The sequence below is a fragment of the Alexandromys fortis genome, unplaced genomic scaffold (assembly GCF_014885135.2).
Source record: "Alexandromys fortis isolate MF-2015 unplaced genomic scaffold, M_Fortis_MF-2015_v1.1 scaffold_13, whole genome shotgun sequence".
NCBI classification, from domain to species: domain Eukaryota; kingdom Metazoa; phylum Chordata; class Mammalia; order Rodentia; family Cricetidae; genus Alexandromys; species Alexandromys fortis.
In genome coordinates this window covers 4,897,988-4,914,589 of record NW_026067908.1, presented here as the reverse complement: position 1 = coordinate 4,914,589, position 16,602 = coordinate 4,897,988, and the positions used below count along the sequence as shown (strand labels likewise).

Sequence of the window (16,602 nt, the reverse complement as noted above, 5' to 3'; positions counted from 1 at the left end):
CCTGCCCAGGACTGCTCCATCCTAGCCACAAGAACATGGACAGTCAGACAACAGGAGATGCTGACACCTTCTGACTAGTGGGCATTCACCTGGAACCCCGAGGTTTCTTCCTGCATTGGTTTCCCCAGGATGCTTACTTTAGGATACCTATTCTAGGATTCTCTCAGGCCCTCTGTCGTGGTGAGTGGTGTGGGCAGTGATTCATGAAGGCAGATGTTCTTAGGTCACTCTGTTAGAGGAGACAGGGTGCAAGCTTGTGTTCTGTGCCCAACGTTCTCAAGGCAACAAACAGTACAACATGGGCATTCAACTCTACAACTGGTACCTGGAGATGTGTGCTCCACCTCAACTTCTGCTTGGGGCCCTGCCTCTTACAAACTGTGACGTGGGTAAATGGCTCTCTCTTCGCTTACCTTTCCACAGTAGGGATAACGCCACGGCTGTGGCGAGGGTGCAGTGTGGGAAGGAGTGCAATTTCTTGACTCGGTGTGGGGTTTTAAGGAGAACGGACTCTCCTCCTCTGACCCCTGAGAGGCTCCAGCAGAGCAAAAATGTAGGACAGCGGACGACCAAAGCAGGGTGATTCACCTCCTCTCCACCCCGGAGTCCACAGGAAGCCCTGGAATTCACTCACTCATTCACAACAGGCCCACAACTGCTGGCCTAACCAGTGCCGCACAGGGACTAATGAGGTCTCGTCCCGGCCTCCGGTAAGAGCAAAGTCTGGCGAGGGAAGTCACTGGTCCTCCAGAGCCCCCTAATGGGGCTCAGAGGTTCTAGGCCCGGGCTGCAGGCCCTGTCTTCGAGAATACCAATAGAGGATGGCTGGGTGACTCGCATGCGCAAAAGCGTAGAAGACGCGGAACACCGCGGGAACACGAAGGGAGGTGTTTGAAGACAAAGGATGAATGGCTGGGAGGCTAGAGATCGCATAGATCACAGGGGCTCATAGCTTGATTTTTTTTTTCAGTGAAATCGCTTGTCTCCGAGGCCTGCTTCAGCAGTGGCGCCCCAGGATATCCCAATTCTTTGAGCTACAACAGTGAAGCCGCTGTGAGCTGCACCACCTAGTCAGAGGCGGTCGCTAGGCAACAAGCCCGCCTCAATTTCGACCCGTCTCGCCCTCTCGTGGCAGCATCCCGCCGCTGCATCCGACGCCCGGGAAGTCGGGTGGGCGGGCATATATATTCTTGTAGCTTAGAGTTAAAACTGGTTGGCAGTCCTGCCGCCAGACCCAGCTCTCTTTGCACCCTTCTCTGCTTAAGTCTGGCCTGTTCTACCCATCCCAGCACCTGGTGCTGGCTGGGTAGGAAGGAGGGGAAAGCTAGTCAGGTGGGCAGCAGGTCCGAGTGAGATATCACTTCTTACTCAGAGTGGTTGGGAGCCAGGCTAGCTCTTGAGGAAGACAGCGACACGGACTGTAGAGGAACATACATTGTACCGCCCAGAAGGCTGCAGGGTGCACGCATCCCCCACTTAAGAGAGCCATGACCGTGACAGGCCTCACAGAACAATAGAGGGCAGTTTCAGACTGACAACTTGGGGCCGTCACACGGGAGGAAGGCAAGTCTCCTACCTGAAACCAGTGAGGGGGTAGCATCGCAACAGGCTGCCCACCTCACTTGGTACCCCAAAACCAAAAGATATTGAGCCCTCTCTGGATCATAGAGTAACAGACCCAGTTAACTGAGAAACCCTCCCAAATTCCTGGGCCCCTGTGGGCTGGAATCCCTACAGAAGGGGCTTTCAAAGGAAGCTAATCCCTTCCCCCACAAACTCCACCTCCTAAGCCAGAGTCTCGTCCTCGCAGTAGTCTGGATGTGGGTCCAGGTGCAGTTCAGGTGCTCTGTCTCCTACATTTGTGCTGGCCAGTCATGAGAAACAATGTAATAAAAGGGGCACCGACTGAAGTCCATGTTGCTGTACTGTCAGCAGGAGGTCCTGTGGAGGCAGGTAAATGGGGCTGAGGGGAGAAGCAGGTCTTCTCTATAGCCCCAGGTCCTGTAACGCTGTGGCCTGGGAGAGCAGGGCCAGCACAGGGTAGGGAACCTGACAGTTTGGTTCATGGGCCAGCCTGGTACAGACTCATTGCAGCACTGGGTCAGGCTGAAGTCAGTCCTGAGGCCTCAGACTGCTTTTACGCTGTCTGCTTTGCCCCAGGGAAAACTTTGTAAAGCAGTAACTGAATGACTCATCAAAAAGTGCCTGCTCTAGAACCTTCGACCAAGACAGACCCTGGCTCTCAGCTCTCACCATTGTACTTGTTGGAAGAACTGGGCATCATTTCTAATGGACCCTTCTGTTCCTGACCTTGGTCCTGGAAAATGTTTGGACTCTTGTGGATTTTTGGATGCAGATAAAACAGTATGTGGTTTGTGAATGTGGGTAGGTAGATCACAGCCTCGTGGTGATGCATAGACTAATAGAAATGGGTTAATTTAAGATGTAAGAGCTAGCTGGAAATATGCCTGAGTCATCGGCCAAACAGTGTTGTAGTTAATGTAGTTTCTGTGTGATTATTTGGGTCTGGGCGGCCGGGAAACCAAGGCACAGCCTCCATCTACAACCAAGTTTTATCTTCAGTCTGCAACAGGGTTGCTTTGCGATGATGGAACAAGAGTCGAGCGAGGAAGACGGCTCAGGATCCTTAAGCAGCAAAATAGGATCAAGTTCTGTTTTTAAAAACTGTGTTCCTCTGCAGAGACCGTAAAAGGAGGTAGAGTCGGGGAAGACACCCTAGACATTTCAAAAGCATTTACATCTACTCCTTAAGCTCTCCCTGCTTAAAATCATGACAGCAGTGGGAAGGCCGAGGCTGGAGGATCCCAGGTTTGAGGCTATGCTGGGGCACTTCGTGAGACTAGAGGAAGGTAGCCTGCCTCAGACCATCTCGCTTGACTCCTAAGGGCAAGGGCAAGAAAGGCAGGCCAGGGGGATTTGCCTCAGCACTAGCAAACCTGGAACCCAGGTATCCCAAGCTCCCCAGCCAGGCTTGTGCCGACAGCCTTCTGTAAGAATTAAACAGAGAAACCTTCCACACGGATTTGTAATGCTCACTTTATTCAATGCTCAACTGTCCTCAGAGAACAAACTACAAACTTATGCCCTGAGAACCACTTAAGTGCCTATGAGTTCCCTACCATGAAAACATCCAACGCTAAAACCTAAATTTTTCAGTGAGAAAGGACGCCTATTGTTGCTTAAGCTTCACAGGGACGTGAAGTGGCCCCGTTGTCAGGATGTTCACTAGCTGGATAAAGACAAGGAGCGCTGGCTGAGCAAAGGTCCGGGATGCTGCAGAACCTGCTGTCAACATCCCAGTCCCTGACACCCGCCGTGCATGTTTGTGGTACCCAGCCCCGGGGATCAGGCAAAGTGGGCAGAAGGCTGAAATGGATGGTGCCTTCTGCCCTGCGTGAGGCCTGGGGAAATCAGAGGCCACCTGTAGAGGTGAATTTCATAAGTGGCATGGCCCAGGATGGTTAAATTCATTCCTAAACTTGTGTTTCACCAGCCCCCACTCTTCAAAGGTCCTGCTCCACCCGGACACTCTCTCCCCTCGTACACCACTTCAACATCTACACAGGAGCCAGAGAACCTTGGAAACCGCATGCATCCTCCCACCTTGAAATCGGAATTAGCTGCTGCCATTTTACACCTATCCATATCCTTCCTCGCTATATAACATGAACGCAAGTGAAAAAAAAAAATAATCGTTGCCATATATGCCCCTCCCCGCCCAAGTGGCCCTTGAGGTGGCCTGTGCTTTAGCTGGACTGCTCCTAGGAAGAGTGCTCCTGGGAGGAGCGCTGGCTGGACTGGCTGGGCACCTCTGCCTTTGCTTCCTGGTCATCTGTAAAGGACAAGGAAAGCAGTGGGTTTAGAATGAAGCTGAATCACCAGTTGCCAGATGCAGATTTTCTACAAGGCCCCTGTGGACAGTGGCTCTGCTACCCTTTGCTGTCTGTCGTATAGACTGACTTCTAGCCTTGGCCACACGAACAGCTTTGTGTCCTCCATCCAGCCTGGCTTCTCATTGCTGCTGACTCCCAGCTACGAACCTCCACTTGCCCTTCTGTGACAATGGGCAATGGGCGAGCAGCAAGGGGCGGCGAGTTTCACGAATGCCTCACTGCCTGCCTTTTGCCTGTAGTTTACCCTCAGAAGAGTCTCACGAGGCAGAGGCCACTACCTGTCCTCTTTGGCAGGTGCTGGACCTGAAGAGCCACAGAAGAGTTCGTCTAAGGTCCCATAAACAGTACACGCCAGAACAAAGTGGATGCTCAGGCCACCAACCAGCGAGCTTCAAGCCATCCTATACCAGCCACAAGGCAAGTGTGCCACGGGCCTCAGCTTCCTTTTCAGTAAAACCGCATAGCACCAGGCTCACCCAGCTCATTGGATAGTTTTGATAATTATATTTAAGAGCTCTTTGAATCTGGCAACGTTTTTTTCCAAAGCACAGGAGGCCCAGAAGCCGGAAAGGAATGAAGCCTTAGAGAGTTTGAAGCTGGGCTGGAGAGGTGGCTCAGGGGTTAAGAGCATTTGCTGCTCTCGTGGAGGATCTGAGTTCAGTGCTCAGCCTCTATGTGGGACCACTAACTGCCTGCAACTCCAGCTCCAGGGGACCTGATGCCCTCTGCTGGCCACTACAGGCATCTGCACACATGCCGCAAACACACACAAATTAAAAAAAAAATCTAAAAAGAAAATAAAAAGAAGCATTAAAGCCAAAAGGCCCCCCCCAAACAAAACAAAGCCAGAAACAAAATAAAGAAATGGTGTGTTGGAGAGAGGACTCAGGAGCAGGGGCTCGGAGTCGTCCCCGGACCGTCATGTGCACCTGCAGTCACACATTCACAAGAAATAAGCTTTTAAAGTAGAATTTTTAAAAGGAAGAAAAACTGCACAGGGCTGGGGAGATGGCTCAGTCGCTGAAGTGCCTGCTTCCCAGCAAGAGAACTCGAGTCTGCTCCCTGGAAGCCCTGAGAAGCACAGCGGCCAGGAATCTCCCTGCAGCTGCTCTAACCTCATTGGTGAGCTCCAGGACAGTGACAATGAGACACCCTGTCTCAAAGGAGATGGAATGTTCCTGAAGGTAATAGCCAAGGTTCTCTTCTGCTCATGTATGTGGATGCTCACCCCCCCCCATATACAAACATACAGGTTCATGAGCAAAAAAATAATATCAATTTTCTAAAAAGAAATTAAAAAGTACTCCTAAATCCCGAAGGCCTGCTGACCCTGAGGGTGGGCAGTGCTATGGGGGGGGGGTTGCCTGAGGTTCCGTGCTCAGGTCTCCCAGGCAGCAATGGCAGACTCTCTAGCTCCCATCATCCCACTGGGGGATGGCAGCAGTGGTGTCTCCAGAGTGGCTCCTGCTGTGGCTGTCAGGCCCTCCTTGATCAAAAGTCTGGAGGCCTCTGATCTACTGAGCACACCAGGAGCACACTTCTTCCACACCTCACCTCACTGTTAAGGGGAAAGAGTTAGTCCTACCTGATGTGGGATTCCCCTCTGTGTGCTGTGATTACCCCTGATAAAGAACTTCTTTGAGCCTATGGCAGGGCAGAACAGAACTAGGCGGGGAAAGCTAGGCTGTGTGCTGGGAGAAAGAAGGCAGAGTCAGAGGGAAGTCATGGAGCCTCTGCCAGAGACAGACATGCCAAAACTTTGCCAGTAAGCCATAGCCATATGGCGATACACAGATTAATGGAGATGGGTTAGTGTAGGATATAAGAGTTAGCCAGAAATACGCTTAAGCTACTGACCAAACAGCACTGGAAATAATATCATTTCTGTGTGGTTATTTTGGGTCCGAGCAGCCGGGAACAAACAAGCCATCTCCATACAACACATACACATGAGGTCAGACGGAAGCCCCTTCTAATCACTCGAACCTCCCTGTGTGCACGCTTACAGACTACCAGAGGGCTATGGGAAAGAGCTCGGCGCAAGACCCCTGTCTCCACCCCCACTTCAGGCGACCTCTTCTCCACAACGTCTTCCCAGCTCATCTGGAGGCAGGAATATTGGTCTCTTACTGGTATTCTCCGCGTCTCTGTCATACAGGATGGTCAGTGAGAACGACGGTGGAGAAGGTGGTGGCGGTGGCGGCGGCAGGATGTGGAGAGCAGAGAGGTAGTTAGGTGGGAGGAGCGGGGGCTGCTCTGGCTGCGACGGTGCAGGTGGGAGCGGCGGTGGCGGCGGTGAGCAGTAGGTTGGCTGGAGGTCTCGGGCTGGTTCCGACACCTGCATGGACACACAGGAGAGGCAGAGAGGGAGACGGTGAGCCAGGCTGGCTGGGCAGCGCATCTTTTGTTTCTCTAACGCAGGCAAGCAGGAATGCAGCCACATCTTAGCTGTGCCTGGGGGCTTTCCCTAAGGGATTTTGGAGAGCATAACTCCCCAGGGTGCAGGACTTGCTCCCTAGGCTTGTCCAACTCCAGTGGCTGGGATCTCTTGGGAAAGAGGGGGCATGGCCGCAGTGTGCAGGCAAGGGCAAAGGGATGTCACTGGGATGTGTTGAGGGCAGCAGCACATGGGTGGAAATAACCTACTGGCTCTTAGGTGTGACCCAGACGTGACAGGGGCGGGAAGGAATCTGTCAGCACTCTAATTCCAATCTCTCTGCCAAGCCTCCCCTTGGAACACAGCTTCTGCCTGGGGCCAGTGGGACAGCTCAGCCCCAAATACAGACTGGAATCATACACTTAACAATGAAAGTGTCCCGTAGACCTATCAGTCAGAACCCTGCCCTGGATGCCAAGTTGAGGCTTCCGTGTGAGCAGACGGTGTGCTCTAGGCTCCCCTTGGTCACAGCCTCTCTTTGTCTGTAGGCTGGTGGGCACCTGCCGTCCTGGATTGTAGCAGGGGGCAAAGGGAGCACCCACACCTTTCAGGCTGGGCAGTAAATGTGCCATCAGAGTCAAGAGCCAGGTTTTCTCTACCTCTGGGACACACTCGGGATAGCAGAAAATACCTGGGCTTGAAGCTGGGCATCTCTGAAGCCATACCGACCAGCTAAGGGTCCTGAATCCCCACGTCTCATTCATGAGATCTATGGCATTGATGCTCAGCAGAACAAAGGTCTTTCTAGCAGCTGGATCGTGTGAGCTAAAGTTCATGGTTACCCCTGGGATCCCAGTGCCTTTTGGTCTCCAGCTCTGAGAAGCAGACACCACAGCCCCCCGCCTCGTGGTGCAGGTCCACCTGTGTGAGCCCTCCCTCATGACAACTGGCTCTCTGGGACTGAGGACCAGTGAAAGTGGCGAGGGCGCCTGGGATAAGGGTGAACTTGGAAAGGATTTGGGCTCCAATTTACCAAGCTGCCTCCGTGGTAGGGGCTACAGGAGACATGACGGAAGCTTCTATGCTGCGGGATCCCCACAGCTGAGGAGGCATCCTGACCATCCAGCGGGAAGGGCTGGTAGGATGGCATGGGGACACAGGCAGGGCACTGGTTGAAAGGCTCTCTCTCAGGGTACCCGGCTCCCACCACGTGATCAGAGCTGAATCTCAGAGGATGCCCTAAGAAGACAAAGAGAGACATGTTAACACAAATCCAAGGAACCAAGCAGTGTATTGCTGTCTCCAGGGTCGTCGCAAGATGGGCATCACCGACTAAAGGCATCTCGCGTTACCCGCCACACTGGCCTTCATTATACTTTTATACATGTGTATATGACATATTTGGATCATGCTCATCCCCACGTCCCCTCATTCCCTGTCGTTCTCACGGATCCTTTCGCCATCTGTCCCCTTTCTGCTTCAATGTCTCTTTACTGCGTGCGAGCCAGTAAGATTAACTAGGGTGACTTACAGGAACATGGGAGGCCACACCACTGAATTAAAAAGTGTCTCTCCCTTGCTCAGCAACGAGCACTTGCCCAGAGATCCTCAGAAGAGCAGGGTGAGAGGTTCGCATGAACCTCATCTTGTAAAGCAGGCTGCCGTACATTAGTGAGAACTAAGCCAAGTGATGCCCTCCGTGCCCACCCCTCCCCCAGGCTCGCGGTTCCAGCTCCTCTTCACGATATCCCCTGGGATCTGGTGGAGGTGACAGAGGGGTCCCATCTAGAACTGAGCCCTCAGCCGTCACCTGTGCTCGGCACGTTGAGTCTACAGTATCTGCCACCCAGCACTAACAGTGACACCCATCTCCCAGAGTGAGCTCCGGACACCTGTGCTGGGAGGAGCAGTGGAATCCTCCATTCCCTCCTTGGTTTGACATTGGGGGAGGGGGCATCTGGCTTTGGTCTGGCTTTGGCGGTGGTCCCGGTGTCCCACAGTGCTACTGCACCACTGGGCCGGTCCGAGTCATTGTGTGGTGGTTCCCACTCATCACTGGACTCTGCTTCAATTTCTGCTCCTGTAGTGCAGGTGTGGACAGCACACCCCAAGAGCTCCCACCGCAGACACTGCCTCTCTCCTATTCACTTTTTCCCAAAAGATTTATTTATTTAGTATATAGTATCCTGTCTGCATTTATGCCTGCAGGCCAGAAGAGGGCACCAGATCTCAGTATGCCTGCAGGCCAGAAGAGGGCACCAGATCTCAGTATGCCTGCAGGCCAGAAGAGGGCATCAGATCTCAGTATGCCTGTACACCATAAGAGGGCACCAGATCTCATTACAGATGGTTGTGAGCCACCATGTGGTTGCTGGGAATTGAACTCAGGACCTCTAGAAGAGCAGCCAGTGCTGTTAACCTCTGAGCCATCTCTCCAGCCCTCTCCTATTCCTTTTTAACCCCACTGTCCTTGACTATTCGTCCACACTCCTTTCACCCATCTACAGACCTTGGTTGGATCCAGCTGACCACTAGAGCTCTCTACACTGACCAATAGGATCCTTCAGAGAGCATTATCCCTCAGGACAGGATTCCAGGAGGCAAGGAAGGGTCCTAGTCAGCGTGCCAGATACCCAGGGCAGTTGAAAGAAGGGGTGGCTGGTTTCGACTCACAGCCTGGGGCTGTTGGCACCACCGTCTGTGACTCCCCGTGAGGCAGGACATTCTGGTACGAGGCTGTACCAGGTGAAGCCACTGCTGCCCAGCTCCCTTCACCCAGGAAGCATCAAGAAGGAGAAGGACGGCCAACATCCTTTCTCTTGACCACCTTTCACCCTATCCGAGACCTAGGCTATGAGATGCTGGCTCCCACATTCAGGACCCACCTCTGCCACTTGGTAAAGCCTCTCTGGAAATGCCTCCCAGATGCACCCAGAGGTGCTCCTCCCCCATCACCGGGGCCAGCAAGAGGGCTTAGCAGGTAAAGTCACCTGCCACCAAGCCTGACAACCTGAGCTCCATCCCAGTTCATCAAAGCTGCCTCTGACTTCTCCACGCGTGCTGGGATTAGCCACAAGGGCCTGCCTTCTCCCCACCTCTTCGGACCGCTTGTGTTCAGCACACTTTAAATTTCCGTTTGTTGAGAGGCGGGAACAAAGGTATACTCTTGTAGGATGGCTGCTTTAGGCCTCTCCTTCCTCATCAAACAGCTAGTTCCCCGGGAGACAGATTTCTTACAAAGTCCCAGAAAGCGGAAACGCTAGCAGAACATTGGCGTCCATTTCTGAGAATCTGGCACTGAAGGAAGAATGGTGTCCACGGTTACACCCGAACAACCGGCCCACTCGCACTTTGAGCCCTTTCTACTGTCATACGGGAAGTGCCAAAACCACACCTGCATCTTAAAGGACCATTTCCCAAGCGCTTCAAAAGCTCCATTACCTGAAACTTTAGGGGCTGGAGAGACGACGGCTTAGCCGTTAAGAGCATTGGCTGCTCTTCCAGAGGACCGGGGCTCGATTCCCGGGCAGCTCACAACTATCTGTAATTCTAGGGGATCCGACACCCTCACACAGGCATACATGCGGGCAAAAACCAATGCATTACAAATAAATTATTTTTAAAAAGAAGAAAAAAATTGTACTTTAACTGTGAAAGCAACATGGCAAAGAGAGGCGAGGGGAAAAAAAAGCCGCAACCTCTTTTCTTTCTTTCTTTCTTTTTTTTTTTTTTTTTGGATTTTCGAGACAAGGTTTCTCCGTAGCTTTTGGCTCCCGTCCTGGAACTAGCTCCTGTAGACCAGGCTGGCCTCGAATTCACAGAGATCCGCCTGCCTCTGCCTCCCGAGTGCAGGGATTAAAGTCGTGCGCCACCACCACCACCCGGCGAAGCGGCAACCTCTTAAGGTCCAACCTTTCCCTCTCGCCATTTGCAAAAAATGCTTAATGCTCAAGCATATCTGGTGAAACAGAAAAAGTGGGTGCAGGTGCATTAGGTTAGGAGAAACTTTGAGGCTCTGCCAGGCGAGAGAAGGGGCGCAAGCGCAGTCCAGAAACAAGTACAAAAAGAGTCTACAGTAGGAGAAAATGGCAGGCGGGCGGTGGGGGGAGGGGGGGACACGCACGCAGGTGCAAGAGGGCTAGGCTTGGGAGGGGGAGGGGATGACATGCAAGCGCGGGAGGCCCTGTCTTCCCCAGAGGGGACAGAGAAAGGCGCCACAGCCTACGCTGCCCAGCTGCCATCTTTACTTGCAAAAGCACAAAGAGCAGAAAACTGCATCACGACATAACCACCGGCTACTCTCTCCCACCAGCCTTTCCCCGTTGCCATCAGAAGCCACCCACCCTGATCCTTGTCCTCAAAGCAGGCTCACCTGGGGAAGGCGCCCTCCCCACCCCGGCATCAGTCTGAGACGCCAGCTTAGAGCCGGAGGCTGCGGACCTGAAGCAGGCCCGAGGAACCGTCGGCTGCACGAGGCCGGGCTTACCGTAGTCGGTGAACGGCAGTCGGGGCACGGGCCGCACTGGCAGGCGCTGCTCGGGGCCGTAGGGCTCGGGCCTGGGCACCTGCAGGCTGCCCTGGGGCAGCCACGCCGAGGGACGGTCGTGCGGTCCCCCGGGAACCCCCAGGCCAGACTGGAAGGTGCTGGGGCCCGGGCGGCCGCCTGGGACCCGCTGGAAGGCGCTCAGACCCGGGCTGCGGACCGGCGGGGGCCTCTCGAGGAAGCAGGTGACCACGGGGCCTGGCCGGGAGCCTCCCGGAGCCACCCTGGGCAGTGGGCAAATGCTCGAGCTGGAGGAGGCGGCCGCCGTGGCCGCCGCCACCGGAGCCCGGGGAGGCAGCTGGGGCCCCTGGGTGCCCGTGGTCACCTCCTGCTCCTCGGCAGCTTGGGTCTTGAGCACCTTGTGGGCAGCCATGATCTTCTGGCGCTCGGTGATCAGGTAGCACTTGTCGCAGATGCACTGCTTCCAGCGACACTTGCCCGCGTGGCCCTTGACTGGCACCAGATAGCCATGGTTCCGGCACCGTGAGCACTTGGGGGTGCGAAACATCTTGTCGTCCAGCCTGGCGAACTCAGCTTCCAAACACGACCACCACCTCCGAAAGCTGCAGAGCGAGTGAAGCGGCAGTGAGCGGTGTCCCACAAGTCCCTGGTGCTGGGGACATTGATACACTTGTAACAAAACAGCTCGCAGAGTGTCCCCGGAACTGCAATAGGACTCTTGCATTTTCCCCTCTTTTGGAGGGGTGCAAAAGTCCAATATTTCTGTGTATTTATGTATTTATTGGGTAGTGGGGTACTGAATAAATTAAAAATGGAATACTTACTGCATGTATGTCGTGTGCGTTATTTGAAGTCTTTGGCGCTTGAATTTTCAAACTTTCTGTTCCCGCCAAAATGTAACTGGACAATAGTTTGAATTTTTTTTTTTTTTGAAAAAAGGCGGACTACTCAACGGTCCAGGCTTTTAAAACTCGCGAGAAACAGAGCTGTTATAGTGAACCCATTCGACATGAAATCCCAGGGGACGCTACGGTTCTCTCCCTGAAGTGTCTGCTTCGGCTCTCGTCTCCTCTGCAGAAAAAGGAGCAGTCATGCTTTCGGAATATTCTTTGGAACTTAGTGCAGTGTGGTGGTTGCTTACAGGCATGGCCTTACAGAAATTCTGTGAGGCACCCGTATCTGAAATATGTGCGAAATAATATTCTAGAATAGCGGAGCGTAGTGACGCCGCCTCACGACTTTAATTCCAGCACCCGGGAAGCAGAGGCAGGCAGATCTCTTTGAGTTCCTGGATAACCATGGCTGTTACACAGAGAAATCCTGTCTTTGAGGGAAAAAAAAGGCAAAAAAAAGGTCTAAAGTAAAAGAAACAAGATATTCTGGCACTAGTTTGAATTTAGTGTGTGCCTGTGTACACGTATGTGTTTCCTGTTTCACATGGTACATAACTTCTTTCAGAAAAAGGGACAATATAAATAAACATCTTCAAGAACCTTCCTGAGATATCTGCTGATTCGGGGTGGTGCACGCAGCAAGGTGTGCGCAGACCTAGCGAGGGGTGACTGGCACCTCCCAGATGGCATCTACACCCAGAAACTACAGATATTATGAGGAGTCGCAGATTGACAGTTTGCTGGGCTTGTGACAAAGAATGGACTCCAGTCCATTCAGTCTCAGCAAAGGGAAGTGCCAAACTTTTCAGAATAATCCCACCCAAAAGACAAAAACAGCATTGTGCGCATGCGCATGCATACACGCACGCGCATGTACACAACACACACAATATTTCCATTTTAAAATCTCTAATAACCCAAACTCACACAAGCTGTCATTTAAAAAAACAAAACAAACAAAAAGAACTTAGGGGTTTTTGTTTGTTTGAGACAGCGTCTCGCTATATAGCTCTGGCTGTTCAGGAACTCACTATGTAAACCAGGTTGGTCTTGAACTCACGTAGATCTGAAGACTCCGCCAACAGAAGGCTGAGATTAAAGGCACCTGCCGTTACACCCTGGCTTTGGCTTTATTTATTTATTTTTTAAAGAAATATCTATGGTGTCTTTCAAAAGGTTTTCAAAACCTAAAGACAGGCAGTGCTTTAAATGGTAACCAGGCCAACTCAGAGAGTCAGAAGCAGACTGACTGTGTTGACAAGATCAAAGCTAAATGACCAAAAAGTGGGAATATATGTCACTACACAGTGCAGATTCCCTAGAGCTTCGCCAAAGCCTTAAATTTTTTGAGCCAGAATTTTTACTCCGTGTGTGAAGCATTGACTATAGGAAGTATCCCAGCTGCGGTCCCGCAGTGGCCATCCTAACTCTGGCTGCCGTAGTCTGGAACCTCTGCAGAAATCCCTCTGGGACTTGGGCAGCCTCTGCCCATTTGCCCTCTGGAGAACGCACCGCTGTGACCCTATGAACAAAAGCTCAGGCTCCTGGCAGAGGCCTCTCGGCTGTGGGATCGGTGGTTAGACAACTTGCCAGCGAGGGCGACTCCAATTTACTGCCGGTCTGCACACTTCCAGTGTCCCTCCTCCCCCCAGTTACAGCGTGCTCGGCGTCGCCCACGTTCTGGAAGGTGCAAATACCAAAGCTGCAAGATCACTGTGGTTTTTTACAACCACCACTTCAAAAACCTGTCGGCTTTGAGAATATCTACCCCAGAGACCGCCCACTGGTGTAGAAACTCAGCGCGTCTCAGAAAAGGATGATTTTATCCGATGTGATGGCCACGGCTGAGCCAGAGAATCTGACTAGTCCCTGACCCAGGTAGAGAAAGACCTGGCACAAAGTGGCCAGAGCCTCCCGATGTGAAGTCTGGGCTGTTTTTACTTTGGGTTTGTTCATTTGTTTGTTTGTTTCCGAGACAGGGTTTCTCTGTATAGTCCTGATTCTCCTGGAACTCGCTCTGTAAACCAGGCTGGCCTCAAACTCATATAGATCCGCCTGCTCTGCCTCCGAAGTGCTGGGACTAAAGGTGTGCGCCACCACCGCCGGGAGAGAGTCTGGGCTGTTTTAACGCTCACGAATTCAGCTATCTCTGTAAAGCAATTCAGATCTTGGAAAAGCTGGCACAAACATGGGAAATGGAAGCAGGGCTCCTGCACGCCTGGCAAAATTTCCAGCTATAGTCCCGCCTTTTCCTTTTCCTTTCTCTTCCTTTTTTCCCTGACTCCCTCCCTTCTTCCTTCTTTCCTCGGGTAGACTCTAGAGAAATCACTCAGGCTGCCCTGGAGCTGGCTCAGTAGCCCAGCTAGGCCCTGAACTCCGATCCAGTTGACTTAAGCTCCTCTGTAGTTTTGATTACAGCCAGGTCCAGCTACAAGCATCGATCAGAGACGTTAAATATTCATAATTTGTTTTGGTAAAAATCTTGGGCGCTCTTGCGGGGTGTCGTCTGGAGCTTTTGGTAGGATCATCTCTATTTAAGGAGATATTTGTGCTTGCTAGTTAGCTAACTTCTGTGTAATTTTCACTCCCCTGTTCTGAAATCTTTCTGGTGATGCCAGGGCAGGCGGCCTAGATTTTCCTGAGTCTCAGATTGCAACACTATGTAGCATTTCTCCCCCTGCCTGGGGGTAAGAAGTTGTTGCGGTTCTGTGCTCCTTGGACTCTAGAGAGCTGAATGGGGATTCAGAAAAATCTTTGCTCGTTCAGAAAAAAAAAAAAAAAAAAAAAAGCATTCTTCATCTTTGTAAGTCCACAAGAGCATGTTCCTTGGGTTATGAGTCACTCCAGGAATTTAGCAGGTAGTCGGCATCATTTAAAGAGTCTAGGTTTTAGCCAGGAGGAGGCAGCACATGCCTTTAACCCCAGCAGTTGGGAGGAAGAGGCAGGCAGATCTCTGAGTTCAAAGCCAACCTGGTCTGCAGAGTGAGTTCCAGGACAGCCAGAGCTACACAGAGAAACCCTGTCTCGAAAAGTCAAGGAAAAAATAAAAGGAGGAGTCATGGTCCAGATGCCTAGGTTTGTCTGCCCAACCTAGCACTGTTTTCATCTCAGATTTTAAACATATCCCTTAGACAAAGGGCAGCAACTCTTTCTTCCACACAATTTCAAATTGTCTAATTTTTTTCACTGACCTTGAGATTGAAAATGAAACCTAAAAAAAAACATTGCTTCGGGGACTCCGGTGTCAAGAACTGAACAGGGCACTCCGAGGCTGGATGCCTGGGACCGTGCATCCTTCACAGCGTGGGGGCACTAGTCCTGGGGGGGGGGGCTCATCCTCACATATCAGACCAAAAAAAGAAAGGAAAAAAAAAGCTTAGGGGAACACTCAAGCTGGTGGCAGGCGTGATCCGTTGACTTCTTGTCCCTAGGTTCAGTTGCTGGGGGAATTCAGATGCCTCCCACCCTAGCCAGACTATAGCAAGTTACAGCCTTCAGAGCTCTGTGTGATACTGGGCCCAGAGAGCCAGGTGGATTGTACTTTGAGGGAGGTGACGTTATCTGTCTTACTCATTCAAGTCATAGCAGCTGATGGAGGGGAGCTGCAAAGACAGGCCTCAGCTCATTCCGAGCGGTGCTGCGGCTGAGCAGGCAGAATCCAGAATCCATTGAATACCAGCTGCAGGAGCTGCACGAGGCAGTTTGAGCTAGATGAGTGTTTGTTTGGACAACCCAGTGGGTGTGAATGGCGGCGACAAAGCCTGAAGCGCAGCTTTGTACTGGACTTGTGACGGTCAGCACAAAGACACAGTGGAAGCACTGTTTACAGAGCCCAACAGAGACCCAAACAAACAGAATGAGTGGGGAGACTCGGCTTTTCAGCTGATGCCCAGAGCGCTTGTCTAGGCATTGATGCTCATGGCAAAAGGTGAGAGCAGACTTAAGAAATAACAGGAGAGCCGGGCAGTGGTGGCGCACGCCTTTAATCCCAGCACTCGGGAGGCAGAGGCAGGCGGATCTCTGTGAGTTCGAGGCCAGCCTGGTCTACGAGAGCTAGTGCCAGGACAGGCTCCAAAGCTACAGAGAAACCCTGTCTCGAAAAACTAAAAAAAAAAAAAAAAAAAGAAATAACAGGAGGAAGCTGGTCCCCACCATGGCCACTAATGCTGAATGTGCCTTCTGGAAAGGGACAGGAAACAGGTTTGATTCTAATACTAGGCAATGCCTAGGGCTACTTTTTAAAAAAAAATGTTTTTATTTATGTGTATGTGTACGTATGTACATCTTTGTGTGTGTGTATGTGTTTGTGTGTGAATGTGTGCGTGTGTGTGGAAGACAGAGGTAGGGTAGGCATTGGGTATCTTCCTCGATCACTCACCACCTTATTTTTTGAGACAGGGGCTCGTGCTGAACCTGGAGCTCACTAATTCAGCCAGACTCTCTGGCCAGCAAGCTCTGGGGGTCTTCCCATCTTTGTCTCCTGAGACCTGGGATCAAGGCATGCGCCCTTGGCTTTTTACATGGGTGCTGAGCATCCAAACTCAGGGCTCATGCTTGCATGGCAAGCACTTTATTGACTGAATCACCTCCCCATCCCACCCCAGCAAGATTATCCTGATGGAGGAGGTTTGGACCATTCCTTTTTGGAGTTGCTATGGAACCTACCCTCTTTTGCTTTAGCTATTCCAAAACCTTGTTTCCCTGATGAGGGATGTCCTTCTGTATATGTGTTGCTTTATTGGCTGATGAATAAAGCTGTTTCAGCCGATAGCTTAGCAGAACAACGCCAGGCGGGAAATTGAACAGAAATATAGAGAAAAAGTAGGCGGAGTCAAGGAGATGCCATGTAGCTACCAAAGGAGAAAGATGCCCGAGGGAACCTTACCTTACCAGTAGGCCACTACCTCATGGTGA

At 51.9% G+C, this 16,602-nt stretch overlaps 1 protein-coding gene across 1 annotated transcript; it reads right to left on the bottom strand.

Annotated features, from left to right (window-relative positions):
- Window positions 1-3,782: 3,782 nt before the first annotated feature.
- Dmrtb1 (DMRT like family B with proline rich C-terminal 1) lies at window positions 3,783-11,348 on the bottom strand. Its single transcript, XM_050136092.1, has 4 exons — window positions 10,778-11,348; window positions 7,325-7,530; window positions 6,045-6,252; window positions 3,783-3,853 (listed from the first exon to the last, which is right to left on the bottom strand). Exons 1-4 carry the CDS (start codon window positions 11,340-11,342, stop codon window positions 3,783-3,785), a joined length of 1,050 nt encoding a protein of 349 aa, XP_049992049.1. The 5' UTR covers window positions 11,343-11,348.
- Window positions 11,349-16,602: the final 5,254 nt, after the last annotated feature.

Bases quoted from the DNA above. Each gene is read 5' to 3' on its own strand.
- Dmrtb1 (XM_050136092.1), bottom strand. From the start codon at position 11,342: ATGTTTCGCACCCCCAAGTGCTCACGGTGCCGGAACCATGGCTATCTG. The intron at 7,531-10,777 runs GTAAGCCCGGCC...TTGTCTTCTTAG, and splicing joins ACTGCCGTTCACCGACTACG to GGCATCCTCTGAGATTCAGC. The intron at 6,253-7,324 runs GTAAATTGGAGC...GTGTCCATGCAG, and splicing joins CCTACCACGGAGGCAGCTTG to GTGTCGGAACCAGCCCGAGA.